The sequence below is a fragment of the Myotis davidii genome, unplaced genomic scaffold (assembly GCF_000327345.1).
Source record: "Myotis davidii unplaced genomic scaffold, ASM32734v1 scaffold205, whole genome shotgun sequence".
Classification (NCBI taxonomy): Eukaryota; Metazoa; Chordata; class Mammalia; order Chiroptera; family Vespertilionidae; genus Myotis; species Myotis davidii.
The window spans coordinates 6,263,343-6,279,533 of NW_006297573.1; the positions used below are offsets into that span (position 1 = coordinate 6,263,343).

Sequence of the window (16,191 nt, forward strand, 5' to 3'; positions counted from 1 at the left end):
TGCCATGTCTCTGGGCCTCTCCTTCTCGGTATACTTTGCTGAATATTCTCATCTCCCCAACTAAGTAACATGGAAGCAGCCCAGGGCACCCTGGGACCTCCCCTCTGCCTGCACTCACGCCATCAGTGACCAATGGGACTATGCTCAGGGCTGTAAATGCCACTGAGAAGCTAATGCCGGCCACGATTTCTCCAGTCCAGACGCTCCTGGGACTTGGGATCCACATGCCCACGGCCTCCTTGATGGAGTCGTTTAGATGTGTACTAGAGATCTCAAATATAACATGTCCAATCCTATCTGCTTATCTTCTTCCCGGAGCTTGCTTTTATGCTAGACTTCCCAACCTAGTTAAAGATAATTCTATTTTTCCAGTTCCTGTGGCAGAATACTATGGAGCTATGCTGAGTCCCTTTTGTCCTCGATAACATCCAATTCATCAGCACATCCTGTTAATCCTGCCATCAAAATATAACAAAAATCCAACCACTCCACTCCATTTTTTCCCCATTACCAGCTTGGTCTAAGCCACCAGCCTATTCACAGTTCACCCTGCTTCTCCTCTCCACCACCCACCTCTTGCTCTTCATTCTTTCCTCAATACAACAGCTGAAACGATCTTTTTAAAAGTGTAAGTCAGATATTGCAACTCTTCTCCTCCCAGTTACTCCCAGGAAAAGGCTCTCCATGACCTCCAACCCCTCCACTCTCGTTCCCAGTGGCTTCCTTGGTGCTCTTCCCATTTAAGAGCTTCTGCCTGGAATGCTTCCTCCACACACAGCCCTATGGCTCTCCTTCCCTCCCTTAGATTTCCCCTGTTTAAAATTGCAACCTCCTCCCCATGACAGGCTTTATCATTCTTGGTCACTTAGCACCTTCTAATGTTCAGTATCAACTTACCCACCTATTAGTATCTATCTACCTACCTACCTACCTACCTACCTACCTATATATAGCCTTTCACTAAAACAGATGCCTGAGGCGAAAAACAAGTTTGGCTGTTTTGTTTGCTTTATCTGGAACAGTGTAGGAACTCAATAAATAACCTCTGACTTAAATGAATGAATGAGGCATTCTGCTGCCGTTTTCACTGAGACTTTGAAAAACATTATTAGCAAAGCCTTAAAATAACTAGATAACAAAATGAATGCTGAAAGAGGAGAAATGATGTGTTATAACCACATTGTTAATTAGTAGCAGAATTTAGCAAGAACTGGTTTCTGACAGCGAGTTTATGGCCATAGTCATTGAAACTACCTTTGTTTGACTTACCTACTTTGACTCTCCCCTATTTATTTTACGCTTAAGGAAAGAATGCATACATGAACACTTCTTTATGAGAAAACTGGGGAAGAAATAAATGCATGGGAAGGGGACTAATATGTTTGTGTATTTAAAAAATACAGATATATTATTTGTATATCACCTTCAAGGATTAAGTAAAAAGACCTGATATGTAGTAATCCACTTAATTAATAACCAGGTCACAAAGAGAGCTTTTTGTGACCATTATACTATGATCTCCCTTCCCCATCCTCCCCCAAGGAGAGTGTTTTAGAAAGTGTTTGAGAAATAAGTGAAAGTATGACAAAACTCATATAGTGTTATTTCAGTCTACTTTGTTTTAAATGCTTCAATTCAAGTATTCAGGAAATGTTTTGAAGAAGTCATCAAAAGAAAATAGGGGAAAGGAAGAGAGCTGGGGAGGGATGGACATGGACAAAGGGAGGGAGAGATGGAAAAAAGGGAGGGAGGGAAGAAGGGAGGGAAGAAGGGAGGGAAGAAAGGAGGGAGGAAATGAGGGAGGAAGGGAGACAGGGAGGGAGGGAAGAAGGGTGAGAAGGAGGGAGGGAGGATGAGAGGGCTAGAAGGAGTGACAGGAACTATTATGGACTGTCACATTTAAGTAACTCATTGCATGCATTTCATTTATTAACTCTTTCAAATCACATCATACTTTCTCAAAGGAATAAAAAAGAAAAATGATCACTACACTAAGAGATTTATTTTCTTGTCTATTGACTCGGCCACTGCGTGATCACCTGTAGTCTGTCCACACCATGGTCGTTTTCCAGGGAGTACAAACACCTCTTGTAATGTGCCATGGCTTTGGTTTCCATTGGCGATGTTCTGGTACACAACAACAAACCAGACTAACTTTACAACTCTTTCTAAAGTGACACTTCTGATTACAAATGATTAAACCCAAATAATAAGGGCTAACATTTCAAAGGCATGGAAGAAATGCAAAACAACTAAAGCACTGATATCTTCAAATTGAGGAGAGAAAAGCCTTTTTGAACCCTCCGGTAAGTCTATTTGAAAAGTTTATATGACACGGGGCTCCAAGCAGATAGCGTGACTAGGCAAAAGGAGTCTGGTTCTTGCTGCCTTTTACAAACTGCCATGCCGACCTTTCCCCTTATTCATGGCTATTTGGTAACATTTTTATGCGGGAGTATTGGCTTTGCGGTTCCTTCCATTTTCTTTTTATCACAAGTCCAGGCAGTAAGCAGAGAATACTGCAGGCAGCATAGACGCGTACTTTGACAGAACTCAGGCAATCAGTGCATGCACACGTCTACCTGGTTCTAAACGACTGCTGGGACCCTCCAACAGCCATTCAGAAAATAAACTGTTCTCCAAAAGGACTCGAGAAGAAGCTATCCAAAAATACTTATTTTATAAAATGAAATAAATTTATTTAATGTCAAACCATATTTTTGAGATATCTTTAAAAGGAATTTTATGTGAGCACATATAATTTTTTTATTATTTTAAGGAAACAAGCACATGCGTTAATTTTGGGAAAGAGGTTGTGTTTTATAGAGCAAAGTCCCTCTTTTACTTATGAAAAACAGACTTGAAAATGATGAGTCACAATTGCCAAGAGAGTTCTCTATCTTTAAAATATTCCAACTATCCTCTTTCCCATTAGGTTATTCTTAGTTTCTTAGGCTAGGACAAAGAACAAACTGTCCCAACCCACAGACCGTCCAAATGGGGGCTGGATGCCTATGAACTCTGATCCTAGGCCTGGAAAGACTGTCACGGTATCGAAGATTACTGTGCTGACGTATCCAAAGAGGGAAATGTCATAAACTTGTGGCAGAACGAAGAAAGAACAGAACTTTCTAACAGGAAATGTCTTTCCCATAGAGAAATCAATAAAAACATTTACAGAACTTTCTCATCACAAAACTATGTCTTTAGTGTCTTTGAAAAAATATAAACATCTTTTAAAAATACACAAATTTTTTTTTAAATTTAGTAGCATATATTTACACACACTTACACACATTCTCACACACACACATTGGTTTTAGCTGCACAGAGTTCATTGTTTTTCCAAAACTTCGTTTTTCTTTTAGTTTTTTTGGTGAGATCAAGATGTAGATAAGAAGGTGATTTTAAATTGGCTCACCCCTCCGGAGAGAGGGTAATGTATAAAATAGGCTTACGCTTCACCCACTTAACCAGAATTTCTAGAACAATTAAGTAGTAATAGTTTTACTTGTTCTTTTTCTTTCTTTTTTAATGTATCAAAATTGGCCACAATTGAATGGAAGTAGCTGGGGTTTACTGAGGTGAGAAAAACAGTAGGATAAAATCGGAGTGAAAGATTCAGTAATTTGGTTTTGAATTTGAATCTTAAGCATTAAATCACAACTATAAAGTTAACTAGAGGCCCGGTGCATGAAATTCATGCACTTGGGGGAGGGGGCATCCCAGCCCGGCCTGCGCCCTCTCACAGGAAGTGGGCCTAACCTGTCAGTCGGACATCCTTAGTGCGGCCGCAGAGGTGAGAGAAACTCCTGCCACTGTTGCTGCGCTCGCCAGCCATGAGCCCAGCTTCTGGCTGAGCGGCACTCCCCCTGTGGGAGCACAATGACCACCAGGGGGCAGCTCCTGTGCTGAGGATCTGCCCCCTGGTGGTCAGTGCACATCATAGTGACCAGTCGTTCCACTGTTGGCTGAAACTGGCTCTCCGACATCCCCTGAGGGGCTCCGGATTGCAAGAGGGCTCAGGCCAGGCCGAAGGTCCCCACCAGTGCACGATCGAGCTGGGGAGAGATGCAGGAGGTTGGCCAGTCTGGGAGGGATTATGGGAGGGCTCCAGGGTGGGTTTGGCCCATCTTGCCCAGTCCCGATCAGCTGGACCCCAGTAGCAAGCTAACCTATCGGTCAGAGCATCTGCCCCCTGGTGGTCAGTGCACATCATAGTGTCTGGTTGACCTGTCTACTGTCTTCCCCCTGGTGGTCAGTGCACATCATAGCGAGCAGTTGAGCAGCCTTAACATATCATTAGCATGTTACGCTTTGATTGGTTGAATGGCCAACCAGCCAACCGGGCACTTAGCATATTAGGCGTTTATTATATAGGTGGACCCCTTGAAGGATGTCCACCTGGTGGCTTAGGCCCGCTCCCTGGGGGATCGGGCCCAAGCTGGCAATCAGACATCCCTCTGGCAGCCCGGCAGCCCTACGGGGATGTCCGCTTACCAGCAGAAAGCAGACCTAAGCTGCAGTCGGACAGCCTTAGTGCTGCTGAGGAGGTGGGAGAGGCTCCTACCACCACCGCTGTGCTGGCAGCCATCAGCCTGGCTTGTGGCTGAGCAGAGTTTTCCCTGTGGGAGCGCACTGACCACCAGGGGACAGCTCCTGCATTGAGCGTCTGCCCCCTGGTGGTCAGTGTGTGTCACAGTGACCAGTCATTCCCAGTCTTTCTGCTGTTAGGGTCAATTTGCATATTACCCTTTTACTATATAGGATAGAGGCCTGGTGCATGGGTTGGGGCTGGCTGGTTTTCCCTGAAGGGTTTCCCGGATCAGGGTGGGGGTCCCCACTGGGGTGCCTGGCCAGCCTGGGTGAGGTGCTGATGGGTGTTTTCAGGCTGGCCACAGTCCCTTCAGGGTGGGGGTCCCCGCTGGGGTGCCTGGCCAGCCTGGGTGAGGGGTGTATGGCTGTTTGCAGCTGGTCACACCCCCTTCAGGGTGGGGGTCCTCACTGGGGTGCCTGGCAAGCCTGGATGAGGAGCTGATGGCTGTTTGCAGGCTGGTCAAGCCCTCCACCCCTCCAGGGGGGGCCTCACCCTATGGAGGTTTGGCCAGCCTAGGTGAAAAGAACCCAGAATGGAGCCCCAAGAGAGGCCATATTGAGAGAATGAAAAAGATCCTTCACACACACCCTTTATATACTAAACTACAGGCCCAGTGCACGAATTTGTGCATGGGTGGGGTCTCTCAGCCTGGCAGGCGATTGGGGCCTATCAGGTAGGGGGCCAGCCGGCAGAGGGGGGGCTGTGGGAGGTTGGCCAGCTGGCCCCCCATTGGGGCCATCAGGGGGGCTGGCCAGCCGAGGGGAGGGGCCATGGGGGGTTGGCGGCCATCACCCCTCCAATTGGGGACAATCAGGGGGAGGTTATGGCCAGGGGAAGGGTCCACGGGAGGTTGGCTGTGGGAGTGCACTGACCATTAGGGGGCAGCTCCTGAATTGAGCGTCTGCCCCCTGGTGGTCAGTGCGTGTCATAGCAACTGGTCGGCTGGTCATTCCAGTCATTTGGTCATAATAGTCACTTAGGAATATATATATATTTATGGCTATCCTTCACACACACACACACACCCTTTATATACTAAATATCCTTCACACACACACCCTTTATATACTAAACTAGAGGCCCAGTGCACAGATTCGTGCACCGGTGGGGTCCCTTGGCCTGGCCTGTGGGGATCTGGCTGAAACTGGCTCTCTGACATCCCCTAAGTGGTCCCCGATTACAAGAGGATGGTTCTCGGGTGACACACCCTGGAATCAGGCTCCCTCCTCTCTGGTTCCAGGTGCGTCACCCAAAAACAACAGCTGCTAAATCACCACAGCTCAGCAGCTCCTGTGTTGAGCATCTTTCCCCTTGTGGTCAGTGCATGTCATAGGTATTGGTTGGAATGTCTTCCCCCTGGTGGTCATTGTGCATCATAGCTACTGTCGGCAGGTCGAACCATCAGATGGTCACTTAGGCTTTTATATATATAGATATCCTTCATACACACATACACATACACACACAGACCCTTTATATACTAAGTACCCTTCATATACACACACCCTTTATATATTACATATCCTTTACACACATGCACCAGAGTAAAGAAATTCATTCCTCCTTTCAGTTTTCCAAGAATTTTTATCTATCAAATATAGATCATGAAAAATAATTTTATAATGCTTATAAAACATACTTTAAAGAGTAAACGGACCAGAAATATATATAAGGTATAGCAAAATAAAAATTATGTTAGAATTATCTTTAGTTTTTAAATTATCTACATTGCTATTCCCAGTATTAAAAAGGATAATCCAAAGTTGGTCACAGTGTTTTTTCTTTTTGTTTATTTAAATCTGGTTTTCACAGAAACCATTCAAATTTAAATTTATGAAAGACTAAAGTTAAAATATAAATTTCATGAAATCTGAATCCAGAGACCAAATTTGAAACTGCTATTGGCAAAATGGTTATATTAAGTTAGTATTCCTGTGCATCCTATCTACTAATAGAGAAACATGGCAATTAACCGTAACTTCGCTACCCTTCCCATTGGCTAATCAGCGAGATATGCAAAGTAACTGCCAACCAAGATGGCAGCTGGCAGCCAGGCAGCTGAAGCGAACAGGAGGCTCGCTTCCTCCAGTGAAGGAGGAAGCCAAGGTTCCCCGCCTGCCACCTCCCAGCTCTGAGCTGCACTCTAAGAAACAATGTTGCAAATATAGAAGCTACACAAACCCCAGAAACCTGCTTTCAGCCAGCCAGTCCTCAGAGCTGGAGTTGAAACAGTGTTACAATTATAGAACCCAAACAAACCCAGATACCTGCTTTCAGCAGCCGAGGTCTCAGAGCTGGAGCCGAGCCTCAGAGCTAAAGCCGGCTCTCAGCTCCAGTGACAGCCATAGAAGGTAAATAAATCCCAGAATTAAAAAAAGAAAAGGAGAGGCTGGGAGCTTCAGTTGCCCACCAGCCTGAAAATGGCCCTCCACCCCTCATCCAGGCTGGCCAGGCACCCCAGTGGGGACCCCCACCCTGAAGGGGGTGTGACCAGCTGGAAACAGCCATCATCCCCTCACCCAGACTGGCCAGGCACCCAAGCAGGACCCCCACCCTGATCCGGATCACCCTTCAGGGTAAACCAGCGGGCCTCCACTTGTGCACCAGGCCTCTATTCTATATAGTAAAAGGGTAATATGCAAACTGACCCTAACAGCAGCAGGACTGGCCGCTGGCAAGTGGACATCCCCCGATGGCTGCCGGGCTGCCAGAGGGATGTCTGATTGCCATCTGAGGCCCAATCCCCTGGAGAGTGGGCCTAAGCCAGCAGATGGTCATCCCCTGAAGGGTCCCAGACTGCGAGAGGGCACAGGCCGGGCTGAGGGATTCCCCACACCCCCCCACCCCTGAGTGCACAAATTTTTGTGCACCGGGCCTCTAGTATATATATGTATATGAATAGCAAATATAAGGACAAGGAGCAGGAAAACTATGGTGATGATAGAGATGATGATATCGCAAATATGCTTATAATGTGGCATATTGGTCAAAATCAACCAGGGCTTTTCTACCTCAACACCACTGACATTTTGGGCCAGATAATTCTGTTGGGGGTTGGGGAGAACGGGGTCCTGTTCATTTTAAGATACTGTTAAACCTCCCTGGATCTAACTATTAGATGCCAGTAGCATCTACCCAACTGTGATCAAAGTACATCTTCAGACAATACCACATGTCCCTGGGGGGAGGGGGATAAAATCACCCCTGACCAAGAACAACTGATCTAAGTGCTCCCTGTGCCTTATCTCATTGAATCTTCACAATCACTCGTAGAGGTAGAAACCATTATTTCTCCCCATTTTTCAGATATCAAAGTACAGAGGATTATTAAATTGTTGAAGGACACACAGTCAGTAAGTGATGTGTCAGTGTGCACAGTCAAGTATGTGCGGCTCCAGAGTCTTCAACCCACCACCATGAAGCGTTGGAATACGTGTAGAAATACACACACTGGAGGACAGACCTGCCTGTTTTTCAAAATTACTTGGAGGATAAAAAAAACGAGGTGAAAATCTTTGCAATCTACCAAGCATGATGCACGTATAAAGGACTATTATTTATATTTAATATTTAGTGCCAGTAAAACCAATAAGAAACACTATTTTACCAGCAGTGCTTTGAACTTGCAGAACGCACTGTGCAGTTTTTATGCGCTCCTCCCCCCCACCCCCATCCCGGGGAACTTACGGTCCACGGGCAGCTGTTTGTGCCTCTGGCTATCTCGCATAAAACTGCCACCACTGTCACTGGAGCTGCTGTTCTGACGGGTGACGTTTGTAGGGGCCTTTGACACGGGAACAGGTGCTGGAGTGGTCGGTGGGAGGGGGACAGGGACAGGAGCTGGCGTTGGAGGAGGCGATGGAGCAGAGGGAGGGTCAGTGGGCTTTGGACCATACTCCATCCTTTGCTTCTGTAAAAAGACAAATAATTAATTTGAAGTTGTAAAAACATACACCTAGCCTAGGAAAACAAAGTGTACTTTGACAGGACATTTTTGGTAATTTACTTGTAAACTTAATTGCAAATTTATATATGTATGTGTACATACACAGACATATACACACATCCCAGTCCTGTATAGTATAATAATCATTAAAAAAATGAATACTCTATGTACTTGTTCAAATCAAAATGTAAATTAAGGAGTCAAAAGAATATACCAATAGGAAATAGAAGTATTAATAATAATAACAAATGTTAAGAAAACGAAATTTGAACTTGGAATCATACACAACCAGAGTAGGTCAAAGGATTTCTGATTATTTCATAATTTTCATTAATAAAAACTTCTCATTGCACTGGAAGTCTAAATATCAATAACATAGAGCATTACCTATTCTTTACTTTAAATGTATATTATATTAAAAATGTTTAATTTTGTTTCTAAGTAATATGTTAAGAAGAGGGCAATATTTCAGGAGCTAAAAAACTTTGTTGTAAAGTAAGCAAGCAATTTTTAAATGTTAATTTATTCAAGTCATAACTCTGTGCCATCATCTTAATGCTAACTTCTTACAATTAGATATTTTCAGTGTTAAAATGGGAACGTTGTGGATGGATAGTGCTGAGGGTAATAGTACGTCTAACTATATGGTGATGACTGAAACTCAAAAACATATATTAGAACAAAGGCCATGTGGGGATTTGTATTCAAAAAGGTGCATGGCCCTAACTGGTTTGGCTCAGTGGATAGAGCGTCAGCTTGAGGACTGAAAGGTCCCAGGTTCGATTCCAGTCAAGGGCATGTACCTTGGTTGCAGGAACATCCCCAGTAGGAGGTGTGCAGGAGGCAGCTGATCGATGTTTCTCTCTCATCGATGTTTCTAACTCTCTATCCCTCCCCCTTCCTGCCTGTAAAAAATCAATAAAATATATATTTTTTAAAAGTGGATGAGATAGAATACACAATTAACTTTCAAAAACTTTCAAATCATTATAGACTATGATAAAACAGTATTCATATATATTCCTTCTTAAACCACACACAATAGCTAAAACTTTAAATAAAATAAATTTAACTAATAGAAAACTGCATTAAAACCAGTTCCAAATTCGCAAAAGGCACTTATTTTGTTGTAGAGTCAAATATTCAGAGCAATGGACGTGTAATTTGCATAAAGTTTAGATACTGCACTCAAACAATTTTAGTTATTCTAAATCCAGGAGTAGCAGATAACATGCAAAATGCAGGCCTTTTGGTAATCTGGTCCTTTGGTTAGAAAAGTGCTATTTACTTTTAATTTCTAAATTGGCCCAAATATAAGGTAATGGTGATTTTTAGAGGCCTCCCCAATTTCCACAGAGATCAAAAACATAAAAATACACACCACACACAAATATCACTTTTAATTAAATCATTATTCAAAAAAGCAACACACCAACCACCATCATAGTCCGCTGCACAGCAAATGAGTAACACCTGTGGAAACCAGCGTGGGCAGGGCCTTGGCTCTTTCCTGCTGTCTCTTTAAAAGCTACGACTCACCAGCCAGTGGGTGGAGAAGGTGGGAAGGGTACAGAGCAAGGATGAAAGCAGAATGGAGAGGTGTTTATCATGCTGCGAGGTACTGGAAGGGGGAAGGAGCAAGGCTGCGATTCATGGAGCCGTGGAGTTAGATGGGAGAGAAGCAGAAATTGCTGACCCTTTCAGCATTCCAGGCCTAGAAACATTTCTAATATATTAAATAAAAGAGTTGATTTTATTGTGATAATTATTCCCCACAAAACAATGTTCCTATATTTGGGCCAATAAAATATTTAAAGCAAACCAAATACAGCAAACGTCACCAAAATGTAATACTTAGCACACACCAAAGTCATCTGATTAAAATATATGCAATGTTCCCTTGACGGGAATGTCCTTTGCACATAATAACATGAAGGGTTAGTGAATTCTCCAAATAGAATTTCAAAAATGTCAGAATTTAAATCGCTGTTTTTAAAGCTTAAACAAACAAACAAAAAAAAGTGCTATCAGCTCTGCATTCCATAATATGATTCATATTTTCGGCTTTCATAAAAACAAGAACAGCTAGTGTTCTGCTATCAAAATAATATTGTGGAAAACTGAGTACACTGTGTGTTACTGTCATAATCGAGCCTGGAGACAGGCTCCCAGCTCTCTGTGCCTCACTTGGTTCTCCTGTCACTGCTACATAATGCAGCTTCCTCAGTATAACCCCACAGAACCAGAGGCTTCCACAGTACACATATATGTATATTCGACTTACCATATATGTATATTCAAAGAAACCATATGAAAACTTTTCATAAATTATGCCATACATTTTTACTTGCATATTTTCCCCTTTTTTTAAAAAAATATGTTTTTACTGATTTCAGAGAAGAAAGGAGAGAGAAACATCAATGATGAGAGAGAATCATCAATTGGCTGCCTCCCTCCTGCACACCCCACACGGGGGATCAAGCCCACAAGCTGGGCATGTGCCCTGACAGGGAATCGAACCAGTGACCTCCTGGTTCATAGGTCAATGCTCAACCACTGAGCCACACCAGCCAGGCTATTTTCCCCTTTTCTTGATTCTTCCTGCCTCAAGCTTCCAACCCCTGAAATGAAAAGGGGGAAACGTGCCTTCCTCAAATCATGACACCCTCTTCTGAAATGGCAACCACGTCAGTTTTTCTTTGGAAACTGACTTGTTCTTGGTGTGGAGGAAACAGAATCACTATTGACCCTCAGGCTCACTTTTCTATGTTCCTTCCTATCTTCTCCACTCTGCTTTACCTACCATCCAATGCACCGATCTTCCATTATTTCTGTCTCTTGGCTATTTTTGGTCGGAGGTAGAGAACTTATGACTCCAATGTACCCTCAGCTTATGGAACGTTTGGAGAGCAGAACTGTACCCTGTGCTTTCTCCTCCTGAACCAAGGGTGCTAGAACTTCAAAACCAAAAAAGAAATCTTGTCTGCTTCCTCCCAGTTTGCCCAGGCATTTCTCAGTACTAGCACTGAAAGCCCACGTCCCTACAAATCCTTCAGTTCTCAGCAAACAGGGATGATTGGTCACCTTGGTGTTGACCTATTTTTACACCATATCTGTTGCTTCCCAACTCTTGCCTTTTATCTCCCACACACATACTTAAAGTTCTGTTTAAAACAAAATCTTTTTTCTTTCTCTGAAATAAGTCAGAATTACTAGACTCCATGGAAAATTTACTTTCCTATTGATAATTAAGTCAGAATGAGTCACTTTTCTTCAGCCACTAAAGCTCAGTAGGAATTCTCCAGGATTAAAGAAAGGTATTTGGAGATAAGCTCCTGATTCATGCAAGACACTGCTTCCCAGGGGAAACTATGCAAGCAAGCCCAACAAAGCCATTAAAACTGAACTATTCTTAAAAACTTAACCTACACATTTTTCTTCTAAATTTGGTCTCTTTGGAACTCTGTGGTGAAAACTAGGCACAGCTGGAACATTTGGAGGGTGTTAAGTCCAGAGATGGAATCCAAAAATTATATTAAAGAGAAGTGCCACGAGGGAACAAAAGCGGGTTACCTCTGAGAGCTCCCCAAGTAATTGCTATTAGAAAAGTAGAGCAAATCACATCACAGGAGAAAGTTAACATGGGAGACAGAACTAAAATAATATCAGTCACACTTCGCATCAAATATCAGAAAGTGTTAGCAAATTAGTTTGTGACAGTAAAATTACCTGCCCACAAATCAACCAGTGAAGGAGCTTATAAAAATATAATTAACTTCCACCACTCTGATCCAGCAATGGAAAACTAACTATATGAATCCACACGACAGTGCAAACAGTATAGAGCATTTCAGTAACTATTTGTGTATTAGAGTATTATGTTTTTAAATTTTAAGATATAGGTTCATCTTATTCTTGCACTTATAAAGAATACACACAGAGTACATTAAATATAAGACTAATTTTTCTGTAAAGCTGATTTTACAAAAGGAAATATATATCTATTTTTAGTGAGCTTGAGTTTTGAACTTGTAAGCAGTCTAAACAGGAAATTTTATAATTCTGTAAATGTGCATGTTGGGCAGTAATTTGTATACATATCTATACGCAGGCGTCGGCAAAGGTAGGTTTACAGTTGTACTACAAATAAATAATACAATAATTAATAAATAATAATAATACAAGAATAAACTGTATTTCATGCACTCACAACTGTAAACCTACTTTTGCCAACCCCTGTATAGATAGAATTTATTTGTGAAAATGTCAATACATGAGGCAAAATACAAAGTAACCATCCTTGACTAAAAGCCATGCCTCTAATTAACAGATGACTAGAGTGCTCTGAGCTTACTAGTAATTTAGAATGTTTTTAAATAACTGAATATTGTCAGTTGGTCTGCTGGAATGAATATGAAGGCATTTTACTAAAATGGTCACTCTGCCCTGCTGTATCTGAATGTCTGGACTGAGCATGAAAAAGAGCATTCAAAACATTCATAACATGAAATTAGAAGGGCTAGTGGTTCAGTAGTTACCAGTAGAAAATATTTCAACTTTCACTTGAGGGCTATTTTTACATGGAGATAGAAAATAAACTTATCTATCTAGACTGGATTGTGGAGATCATGAAACTTGACCTCTTCCATTTCACAGCTGAGCAAATTGGAGCACAGAAAATGAAACGCCTTCTTTAAGGTCACACAGCTAGTTAGGGGCAGAACTGGGACTAGAATCTCATCACCAAAACCTAGAGTGGGGCTTTCCCACAGGATCACAGTATCTCTTACTAAGAAACAGGAAGACAAGACAATTTCTATTAAATTCACAGGATGGTAATGACCAGACATTCATAATTATGTGTATCTTGATAAAGTCAGAACACCTATAATAATAATCATATAGAGCACATAATTAATAGTAAATGCAAGACCTCTTTAATGACACCTTTGAGTATATCAGAAATAATAGAGGGTAGATTGGTTTCTCCTCTTGGCATACAGCTTGAGAATCTGTACGGGCAAAAGGATAATTCTAGCAGATGAACAGTCACAGAGTTAGAGATCTGGGAATCAAATCAAAAGAAATATGGGAAACATTACGTAGCACGCAGATTCCAGGTGGGGACAAAGCACCCTGGGTGTCCTGTTGCACAGCTAAAATATTGCAAAGCCCTGCAATGCCCTACAACACAATTCCTATCAAAAGATATGTCATTTATCTTCATTTCTCCATCATCCCTCATAAGTACTTACTTCCTTTTCCCTATGGTTTCACTCAATCTGTTTTTATGGTCCATATCTTTCATAAATTCTTTTTACCTCCCTCCCTTTTATTTTCAAAACTTTACTCGAGCCATGGGGGAAACACATTAGGTGGGAACGGCTGTCTTTACAGAGCTGTTAAAAATCACTCCAAAGGTGAGGATATTAAATGGGCTGATTCTCAGGGACATTAGGTGGCAATTCAACACCTATTCACGACTGGTGCCAGGTACCAGCATCCCTGCCCTCAGAAGACAGTCTCTAACCCAGTGTGTGAACAACAGGCCAGGGCTGCCCTTGTGCCCTTCCCCCAGGAGCTGCCTTTATTTATAAGCACTTCTTCACAGGAAGGCAACATAGGGCACGAAAATAAGAGTCAGGACTGTGCATACTTCCCACATTGGGTGACTTGTAGATTATCTATGGAAATAGTTTACATCTAATTCCCTTATTCCCACCGTTTACAAGATGTCTACATTCTAAGTGAACTGTACAACTTGGATTATTTTTGTAAATTATAAAATAATTAAAGAATTTTAATCCAAAAAATGATGCATAAGGCAAAAATCCAATCCCAAAGTCGGGAAATGATCAGATTAACTTTTACCACAGTATAATTCACGGTGAAGCTATTCTAAGAAAACACCCCTGTAAGCATTCAAACAGAGAAAAACTCTATGTCTATACAAAGTGAGATGTCAATCTTTTCTAAGCACTATTCCCACACTAGCTGAGTACATCAGAGCCTGGGCTGTCGGTGTAATCCATGGTCCTGGGTCCCAATCCTGGCTTCACACAGCTATGTAGCTGTGGACAAGTTTACTTCTCTGCGCCTCAGTTTCCTCAGATATTAAATGTGACTATTTCTTAAGGCTGTGGTGGGGATGAGAAATTAGAATTGTGAGTGTTTGAACCATGCGGGCACACAGCAGGTGCACCATCACTGGCACCGTCCCTTGGAGCATAATGCCATTGCTCTCTGAGAGCGTGAAGGACGCATAAGCAATGAATCTTAAGGTATCTTTGTGCAGTACAGTGAGGGATACAAAACGTTTTTTGTAAGAAGTTTCTTTAAACTTCAACATTTTGATATCACTGGAAGGAAGAGATGGGGGAAAGTGTGTGGGCCATGTCTGAGGAGAGTGAGGGTCACTGCTCCTAACACACAAGCACAAAGGGGGACAGCAGGGCTCTAGGGAGGACCTGCCCACTGCCAGGCTCTGTCTTCCTCCTCATCAAGTGCAAGATGCCGGCATTCAGTAAAGGTTTGTGGCGTGAATGAATGAGAAGATGAATAGGACACAGAATTGCTTTTGATATGTTTGTAATCCAGGGGAGTTCTATGGGGTTAGGGTGTTAGAGTCACTGGAATCTACATCAACCTCTATTGTCAATCTGAAGTGAGCTGCAAGGTTTCTTGTTGGTTTATACAAAAGGTATCTGGCAGCACAGTTGTAGAGATATAAAATGATGGACGTATATTTCCAAGGATGCTTTTTCTTTTCCATCTCACTCTAATCAGTGTGTGTGTGTGTGTGTGTGTGTGTGCGTGTGTGTGTGTGTGTGTGTGTGTTGCATCCAGGCTTTCAGAATAGAAATCCTTTTAGAGTAGTATTTATGTCAGAAAGCAGAAGGCATATTGTCAAGCTTGCTTATTAAAATTTACAAGATTCTGGTGGTTTTGTTGGGCTCAGCACCAAATTTTTAGCAGGTGATAAAAAAAAGATTGTTTTTAATACCAGGGTACGCATGTGTGAGCGCACGCGTGTGCACACACACACACACACACACCCCACATAAACACATACACAGAACTTTTGTACACAAGTCCACATACTTCACTACATTCGGAGTTGCATCCAGAAATTTTCAGAAGACAGTCAGATAGTGTTAAAAAGTTTAAAAGGGAGAAGCCCAAACAGGCAATCCCCACAGCTTCTATTTACATAAGGTAGCAAAACAAACTCCTGAAACCTGTGAGCACTTAAAAAACTTCTTGGTTGTGCCAAAGTTGACAAAAATATAAGCTGAGGCTCTGTTCAAAACAGGAGGGACAGATTTTATGTTCTCACAAAATACTCCCTCTACCTAAAATATGTATTTATAGTTTTGGTTCAATTTTAGACAGAAGCAACCTTGAAACAGAAAAGCCAACTATGGCTCAAGTCAGGAATCAAAACTGAAGAAAAGGAGAGGCCTAAACAGTAAACAGGAAAAGGTAAGAGAAGTTAAACTCCTTAGGAAATCTCGGGGCAGGGGGAACACTTAGAACTTACATTATTTGCAACTTTTTTATATTTATCAAAGTTTGCCCATGTCTAGCAACCACGCACACAAATAGAAATAAACTTGGATAATTATTTCTAACACCTAAAATATAAACT

General features: G+C 42.3%; 1 protein-coding gene across 1 annotated transcript in view; it reads right to left on the reverse strand.

Annotated features, from left to right (window-relative positions):
- The window catches only part of EPS8 (epidermal growth factor receptor pathway substrate 8), a 110,814-nt gene that overhangs the window by 6,756 nt on the left and 87,867 nt on the right, over positions 1-16,191 (reverse strand). The window contains exon 19 of the mRNA XM_015570182.1: positions 8,285-8,507. Within this exon, the coding sequence (XP_015425668.1) occupies positions 8,285-8,507 (223 nt within the window). The remainder of the gene's footprint in view (positions 1-8,284; positions 8,508-16,191) is intronic.